The sequence below is a fragment of the Cuculus canorus genome, chromosome 27 (genome assembly GCF_017976375.1).
Source record: "Cuculus canorus isolate bCucCan1 chromosome 27, bCucCan1.pri, whole genome shotgun sequence".
Classification (NCBI taxonomy): Eukaryota; Metazoa; Chordata; class Aves; order Cuculiformes; family Cuculidae; genus Cuculus; species Cuculus canorus.
In genome coordinates this window covers 3,403,159-3,411,290 of record NC_071427.1, presented here as the reverse complement: position 1 = coordinate 3,411,290, position 8,132 = coordinate 3,403,159, and the positions used below count along the sequence as shown (strand labels likewise).

Sequence of the window (8,132 nt, the reverse complement as noted above, 5' to 3'; positions counted from 1 at the left end):
AGGACCAGGTTGGACGGGGCTTTGAGCAACCTGATCCAATGAGAGGTGTCCTTGCCTATAGCAAAGAGTTGGAACTGGATAGGCTTTGAGGTCTCTTCCAACGCAAACCAAGCCCTGGATGCTGCAGCTCCCTCCAGAGCTGGAGGGATGAGGAGAGGGTGATCCATGTGCAGAAGGAGGACAAGGTGACCTCCGGAGCAGAGAAAAGTGTGACCAGCCAGGATGGAGCAGGCTGCCACCACCACCAGGAGATAGAATCATAGAATTCCACCAGGTTGGAAAGGACCCACTGGATCATCGAGTCCAACCATTCCTAACACTCCCTTAAACCATGTCCCTAAGCACTTCATCAACCCGTTCCTTAAACACCTCCAGGAGATCTACCAGAAGCTGGTAGTGATGGAGATGCCATCCCAGCACCCTCTGCATTCCCAGCCCCACTGAGCCCCCGGGCACAGGAGCTGGCAGCCGCAGCAGCCCCATCCCAGTGCCATGGGGTGGCACGAACAACTCGGGCATCTTCCTCCTTTCCAAGTTTAATTAGAAATGTATTCCAAACCACAAACCCACCCTCAGAGCCAGACACGCTGGAGAAGGGGTCGTATATGCTGTAAAAACCTGCCGAAGCCCCGAGCCGGCCGGGGGGGTGGGGGGTCTCGGGGCTGGGGGACACCTCTCCTCCTGGCAGTCCTGGCCTCACGAGCCGATGCCGGTAGCTCATCCCTGCCCTGTGCCTTCCCTGCAGCAGCTTCATCCTGGCTCTGGCCCAGGGAGGGCTGCGGGGGCTTGGGGGCCACTGGAAGCCTCACGTGGCAGCCGCTCCTGGAGAGAATCCAGCTGGAAATGTGGAAGCGACAGGGACATCCAGCAGAACCGGCCTCCAAGAGACTTTTGTGTCCAGGAGAGCCAAGGCAGGAGGTGAAGCTCCTGCTGATGGGGACCCCGTGGATGAGGGGAGTCTCCCCAGATATTGGGGGAACGAGGTGGAGAGTTGGGTCCTGAGCCGCAGCGTTGGGTTCCGTGGGCAAGGGATGATTCCCTTCCACCTGCCCCTCACCTACGCACACACGCGGATGCAGGCAGTCCAGCGCGAGCACACGCCACACCTTCTCCCCCTATCCCACCCCGGGAGCCCTGGGATGAGGCTCCTGGCACCAACCCCCACCCCATTTGCTCCATCATCATCCAGAAACCAATTCCATGTACTGGGCTGGAGCCAGCCCTGGGAGCAGGCGTGCTGGGCAGCCGGAGCTGGCAGTTCCAGCGGCTCGAGGCAGGCAGGATCTAGAGGGTGAAGGGGATGGGGACCCTACAGCGATGCCCACCCAGGTCCCCTCCCATCGCTGGGGCGAGCTGGGGGGCAGCCGTGGGCTGGAGCGGGCAGTGCTGCCCGTGATGGGTTCAAACCCCATCACTCTTGGCGAGGCCACCCAGCGGCTCTCATCCCAGCAGCGTTTTGCCTCCACATGCAGAATAAACATCTTAGTGTCCACGTGGAAGACGAAGGGAAGGCAGCGATTAGGGGGTCCCTTGAGGCAGAGACTATGAGACCCCCCTGAGAAAGGGGATGAGGAGCCCTGGGGCAGCTTTGCTTCCCCCTGAGGCCAGGTGCAACTGGAAAAGGGGAGTACAAGAGGGGTCCCCAGCTTTATCCTGGGGCTGGGGTGAGTCTGGCACCAGGGGAGTGGGTTGGGGGGGGCTCACGTACCCCCTGGCATCACTGCTTCCTCCGGACAACCTGGCGGAGGTGCAGCTCGCTCTCCGCGGCCACGATGGGCTGCTCGTTCTGCCGGTGGTGGCTGATGAGGTGGCTGATGCTCTCAAACAGCACGTCCTTGGTCCTCACCTGGGGGGTCAGGGGGTACAGTGCTCCTGAACCCAAGAGCTGCCTCCCGTGTGGGGTCTCCACGCAACTCCCAGCATCTTCCCCCCATCACAGATGTCTCTCCCAGCATCCCCATCCCACCCAGTTGCCCACCCTGCCCTTACCACTCCCTCGGGATCCACCAGCAGCAGATGCTTGGGCTGCCCGCTGTGCATGCCGGTCAGCACATACTGCCCGGGATTGGTGAGGCTGTCCCGCACCAAGAAGTCCCCATCCATCTGCAGGAGCCTTTCAGCATCCCTGCGGCTCATCTTCCCGTGGTACCACGGCTCCCGCTTGAGCTGTTCCTCCGTGGGGGCGATGGGGGCTTTCCGCGTTGGGGGGCTCGGCCACTGGTCCTCAATGGGGATGTTGGTGCCACCCCCGGCGATGCACTCGTGGAGCTTCAGGGCATCCTCAAACGGCCCTGCGGAAGACAGAGACAAGAGGGGGACACCTCCCTGGGGCATAAAGCAGAGCTGGGGTACAGGGTTGGGCTGAGCAGTGGTGGTGGGACCCATGGTTATAGCCAGACCCCGCTGTGCCACAGCCACCCTGGGCACAATGCCACACCTGCGCCCAAGCCACAGAGGGCACAGTGCCCCCCTGCACCGGCACAGCTGCCCCCTCCACGGGGCCAGGCTGGGCAGGGGGAATGGTTGCCCACCCGCAGAGCTGCCCCGAGCCTGTCCCTGGCACCCCCAGCAAGGGTGGGCGAGGATGGGACCCCAAATCATGTGTCCCAGCATGGCGCTGCTCTGGGCTCAGCCAACGCCGGCACCACATCTGCAGCACATCCCAACCCGGTGGCTTACTCATATCGAAGAGATCCTTCTTGGGGCTCTCCTCTGGTGCCCCACGAGCCGCAGCCTCCGTCTCCCAGGTGTCCAGGCTCTGCGTGTTCACGTACATGTGTTCCTCGTAGTCCCGCGGTCCCAGGGGGTGGGTGTCCGCCTGTAGGTACCCATCGCAGGGCTGGCCTGCAAGGACCAAGCATCACCGCCAGCCCAAGAGGGACAGAGCCACAAGGACCCTGGTCGTGGTCCCCAGGGCCCTCTAGTCACAGAACCTGGGGACCATTGGTTATGGTCCACAGGATCCCCTGGTCACCGTCTTTGGGGACCCTTGGTTATGGTCCCCAGGGTCCATGGTCACAGAACATGGGAAGCCCTGGTCATGGTCCCCAAGGTCCTCTAGTCATGGTCCTTGGGGACCCCTGGTCACAGAAGCTGGGGACCCTTGGTCATGGTCCCCAGGGTCTCCTGGTCACAGTCCCCGGGGACCCCTGGTCAACAGAACCTGGGAACCCTAGTCATGGTGCCTGGGGTCTCCTAGTCACGGTCCCTGGGGACCCTCGGTCACAGTCCACAGGATCCCCTGGTCATGGTCTTTGGGTACCTTTGGTCATGGTCCTCAGGGTCTCCTGGTCACAGAACCTGTGGACCCTGGTCATGGTGCCTGGGGTCTCCTAGTCACAGTCCCCAGGATCCCCTGGTCACGGTCCTTGGGGACTCCTGGTCACAGAACCTGGGAACCCCTGGTCACGGTCCCCAGGGTCCCTGGTCACAGAACATGGAAAGCCCTGGTCACGGTCCCCAAGGTCCCCCGGTCATGGTCCTTGGGGACCACTGGTCACAGAACCTGGAGACCCTGGTCATGGTCCCTGGGGACCCTTGGTCACAGTCCCCAGGCTCCCCTGGTCATGGTCTTTGGGGACCCTTGGCCATGGTCCCCAGGGTGTCCCCCGCAGCAGTACCCACCCTGGCTCTCCAGGTCCCAGGGTGGCCCCAGCTGGCTGCTCTGGTCTCTCCTGGCCACAAACCCGCCCTGGGGAGAGGAGAGAGCGAGGGTGTCAGGGGTGGGGGACCTTCCTGGGACCCCCATGGTGGGGTGGGCAGCAGCCCTGGGCTCACCTGGCTGGGGGGGCCGGAGCCCGAGGGCTGAGTGTGGATGTGGCCGTGGCGGAGTCGGGAGTCAATGAGCCCCCCCGGTGGTGGCTCCTTCCCTGGGATGCTGTTGTAGTAATCATGCTCGGCCACCTCCTCGTCCTCGCCCCACGCCGATTCCTCCGCGCTCAGCATCCTGCGGTGGGAATGGGTGAGCTGGGGACCCCTGCCCGGCTCAGACCCCTCTCCATGCCCGGCAGGGGATGTGTGTAGGACAGGGGGTGCCCCCCTTCCGGCTCTACCTGTCTGGGGGTGCCACCACTTTGGGGGGGCTGTGCAGGTACTGCTTGAAGCGCAGCTCGAAGGCCTGTCCCACCGTGCTGATGACGCTCTGCGCCAGCCCCTCGCAGCACTCCAGGATGTGACAGGCTGCAGACAGACAGACGGACAGCTTAAGCGCTCCCACCACGCTCTCATCGCCCCTCCAGGACCATCCTGAGCCATGAGGGATGCCCTCCTCCAGCCTTCATCCCTCCCATTCCACAGAGCTCCCCAAAGAGCATCACCTCTTTGGTTGATGGGATCCTTGGCAACGTACGCGACGTAGTCCATGGTGTCCTAGGGGCACAGGGGGGGCTCAGGGCCCACGTCTCGCTGCTGTGCTGGGGGCACTGGGGTGAGGGGATGGGCTCGGCCCCAGCCCCACATCCTGCCCTAGGACCAGGCTGCCCCACAGCTCGGCTCCCGGCAGCCCCCTGTCCCCGCTGTCCCCAAGGGAACGCAGCCAGGGGAGGGCTGGGGTGCGCGTGCCTCACCGTGTCTCCACCGGAGGCGAAGGAGATGGATTGCATGTGGTGGTTGGCGATGATCTGGTTGGGGGGGCACATGGTCCGCAGGGAGGTTAGCACAGAGGCCACCAGCCCCGTGGGTTTGCAGCAAGAGGCAGAAGGCTGGGAGGTGGCAGATGGTGGGGCCGTGTCCCCGAGGACGGCTCTCACCTGGCGCGTGGTGGGGATCATGAGGTTCAGCCCATCGATGGAGATGTTGACAGCAATGCTCATGCCAGCAAAGCGGAGGTTGCTCTTCCCCAGGATGGAGAAGAGAGCTTTGTTGGGAGCCTGATGGGTGGAGAAGAGCATGGGGGTGATGTGACCCCCCAGGACCAGCTTTCCTGGGGTGAAGGAGACACCCCAAGAGACCAGACACCCAAAACACATCCCAGTGCCCTGCCCTGCAGTCCTGGCTTGCCCGAAGGAGAAGCCCAGGGAGGGATGAAATGGGTGGAAACTCACCTTCTTCTTCCAGATGCCCTTCACACCCGGCACCGCCTCGTACAGTCTGTTGATAGCTTCCCTGCAAGCCCCCAGATGGGTTTTTACTGCAGACCCCCGACCCCTTCCTTGCCACCTCCCTTCTCACAGCTTCGGGAGATGTGGGGACATCAGCCCGCGCAGCCCTGGGCACCGTGCCGTCCCCACAGCGCTGCCCCACGTCACGGGCATGCAGTACGTCATCCCGGTGGGATGGCCAAGGCCACCTCCTTTCTTCTCTTTGCATGCATTGATCCCTAGCAGCGCCCTTCATCCACACGGATCCCACAAGGCAGGGCTCCCCCAAACCCCGGCCCCGTGTGTCCCCCCTCTCCGAGAGAGCCCTGGGGAGGGGGAGCAGCCGGGGCTGCCAGGGGCTCTGGGTGGCAGCAGGGTGGGGGAAAATGGGACTGTGGAGCCCATACCTGGTGACCTGCGTTCGGGTGTTGAAGTCGAGGGACCTCATGGAGCGTAGCACCTCAATGCACCCCATGTACTGCAGAGGGGGGGGACACGGTCAGAGCAGCCTCTGGCCACCACCCAGGTGATGGAGAGGAGGGAAGGAGCCAGGGGTGAGCTGGAAGGGCTTCAAGTGCTTTCACCCCAATGCGCAGCATCCTTTCACCTCCACCCCAAAATGTCCTATGGCACATCCAGACCCCGCGCAGAGACCTGACAAACTCATCTATGGCTTGAGCCGCCCTCGTAGGGGCTGCCAAAGGGTCCTGGGGCTGGTTCTCTGGCACAAAAAGCCCCCTCGACCCCCATCCTGTGCCAAGTCAGTTCAGGAGGCTGTGCCATCCGGAATAGCACGCACCAGACCCCTCGGGCAACGTAACGCGGCCGAGGTGCCCATGATGGGGTGAAGGCTGGACCCCCCCAGGCTGGACCCCCAACGTATCCCCATGGCCACAGCTTCCGTGATGCCTATCCCTATCCCTGGGGATGCAGCCACAGCCCTCAATGGCAGCCGGGGAGGGGGTGGGGGGTCCCCAACTGGGGTCAGTCTGTCAGAGCGGGCAGTCCCAGGGGTGCTGAGGAGGTCCAGGGTGTTGGGTCCAGACTTTGGGGGGACTGAGTGAGTCTGAGGGTGCTGTGTCCCAGTGGATTTGGCAGGTCCAGGGTGGACCCAGGGCGTGCTGGGTCTGGGGGTGCTGGGTTGGGGCTTTGGGAAGACTTAGTGGGTTTGGGGGTGCTGGGTGTAGGGTCTGGGGGTGCTGGGTTGGGGGTTCAGGGGGACTTGGTGGTTCCAGGTGTGACTTTGTGTGTCTGGAGGTGTTGAGTCCAGTGTTTGAGGGAACTGAGTACGCCGGGGTTCTGCGGTTGGGGGAATTTAGTGAGTCTGGGGGTGCTGAGTCCAGCGTTTGGGGGGACTAAGAGGGCCTGGGGATGTTAGGTCCAGGGTTCTGGGGGACTTAATGAGTCTGGGGGTGCTGGGTCTCGGAATCAGAGGGACTGAGTGGGTCTGGGGGTGATGGGTCCAGAGGAACTTAGTGAGTCCAGGGCTGCTGGGCTTTGGATTGAGGGGATTTAGTGAGTCTGGGGGTCCTGGGACTGTGGGGTGGGGGGACTAAGCAGGTCTGGGGGTGCTGGGTCGGGGTTCAGGGGACTTAGTCATTCAGAAGGTGCTGGGTGAGGGGTCCGGGGGTGCTGGGTCAGGGGTTTGGGAAGACTTAGTGGCTCTAGGGGTGCTGGGTCAGGGGTCCAGGGGTGCTGGGTCAGAGGTTTGGGAGGACTTAGTGGTTTGGGGGGGGCTGGGTCAGGGGTTCAGGGGGACTTAGTAGTTCCAGGGGTGCTGGGTCTGGGGTTTGGGGGTGCTGGACTGGGGCTTTGGGGAGACTTAGGGATTCTGAGGGTGCTGGGTTTGGGGTCCAGGGGTGCTGGGTCAGAGGTTTTGGGGGCTTAGTCGTTCTGGGGGTGCTGAGTGTGGGGTCCGGGGTTGCTGGGTCAGGGTTTTGGGAGGACTTAGTGGTTCTGGGGTGCTGGATGTGGGGTCCGGGGGTGCTGGGTCAGGGTTTTGGGAGGACTTAGTGGTTCTGGGGGTGTGGGATGTGGGGTCCGGAGGTGCTGGGTCGGGGGTTCGGGAGGACTTAGTGGTTCTGGGGGTGCTGGGTCGGGGGTTCGGGAGGACTTAGTGGTTCTGGGGGTGCTGGGTCGGGGGTTTGGGAGGACTTAGTGGTTCTGGGGTGCTGGGTCAGAGGTTCGGGAGGACCTAGTGGTTCTGGGGGTGCTGAATGTGGGGTCCAGGGATGCTGGGTCGGGGGTTTGGGTGGACTTAGTGGTCCTGGGGGTGCTGAATGTGGGGTCCAGGGATGCTGGGTCGGGATCTTGGGAGGACATAGTGGTTCTGGGGGTGCTGGGTCGGGGGGTTGGGAGGACATAGTGGTTCTGGGGGTGCTGGGTCTGAGGTTCGGGAGGACTTAGTGGTTCTGGGGGTGCTGGGTGTGGGGTCCGGGGTGCTGTGTCGGGGACCCTTACCCGGACGATGTAGGAGACGCCGGGCCCCAGGACGCGCTCGTCGGGATGCAGCCAGCCCTGCGGCGGTTTGCGGATGAAGCTGCCCTTGCGGCTCCACTCCTCCGCCCCGGTTCTTGCCGCCCGCCCCCCCGGGGCCCCCCCGTTGCCGTTCCCCGCCGCCCCCCGCCGCCCTCCTCCCGCCGGTAGCGCACAGGGCGCGGCGCAGAGGGGCTCGCAGGCTCCCAGGGCGGTGGCCAGCGCCGAAGGAGCCCCCGGGGCCGCTTCTCCCCCTCCCCGGGCCGATGCCGACAGTTCCCGGCTGGCTCCGGTGGAGCCGCGACCGAGGAAACCGGCGGATCCCGGGAATTTCCATTGCGGCATCCGCGGCAGCAACGCGCAGAACGTGGTGCCGGGCTCGGGCTCGTCGCCCGCCGCGGGCACCGGGGCCGGCATGGGGGCGGTCAGCGGTTCGTCTCGGAAGCGGTCATACTTGGGCTCCGGGAGCATGCCCGGGGCCGCTCTCCTGCTGCCGCCGCCGCTGCCGCCGCCGCTGCCGCCGAGCCGCCCCCCGCCCGCTCCCCCGGGGCCGCGCCGCGCTGATGTCATGGGCCGAGA

General features: G+C 64.2%; 1 protein-coding gene across 4 annotated transcripts; it reads right to left on the bottom strand.

Moving 5' to 3' along the window:
• Positions 1 to 609: 609 nt before the first annotated feature.
• Positions 610 to 8,132, bottom strand: SHC2 (SHC adaptor protein 2). 4 transcript variants are annotated; one of them, XM_054049948.1, is made up of 13 exons: positions 7,539 to 8,132; positions 5,486 to 5,556; positions 5,043 to 5,103; positions 4,749 to 4,868; positions 4,566 to 4,619; positions 4,317 to 4,368; positions 4,053 to 4,179; positions 3,778 to 3,946; positions 3,625 to 3,691; positions 2,680 to 2,844; positions 1,990 to 2,291; positions 1,709 to 1,846; positions 617 to 1,057 (listed from the first exon to the last, which is right to left on the bottom strand). In XM_054049948.1, exons 1-12 carry the CDS (start codon positions 8,121 to 8,123, stop codon positions 1,718 to 1,720), a joined length of 1,902 nt encoding a protein of 633 aa, XP_053905923.1. In that variant the 5' UTR covers positions 8,124 to 8,132; the 3' UTR covers positions 617 to 1,057; positions 1,709 to 1,717. The 4 variants fall into 4 exon arrangements, with proteins under 4 accessions (XP_009568812.2, XP_053905923.1, XP_053905924.1 ...); XM_054049949.1 differs by having other exon boundaries at positions 620 to 822; XM_054049947.1 differs by having other exon boundaries at positions 621 to 837.

Coding starts and splice junctions, on each gene's coding strand:
- SHC2 (XM_009570517.2), bottom strand. CDS start 8,123: ATGACATCAGCGCGGCGCGGCCCCGGGGGAGCGGGCGGGGGGCGGCTC. Junction 4,620..4,748: donor TGATCCCCACCACGCGCCAG/GTGAGAGCCGTC, acceptor CCCCCCAACCAG/ATCATCGCCAACCACCACAT. Junction 3,692..3,777: donor GCTCCGGCCCCCCCAGCCAG/GTGAGCCCAGGG, acceptor TCCTCTCCCCAG/GGCGGGTTTGTGGCCAGGAG.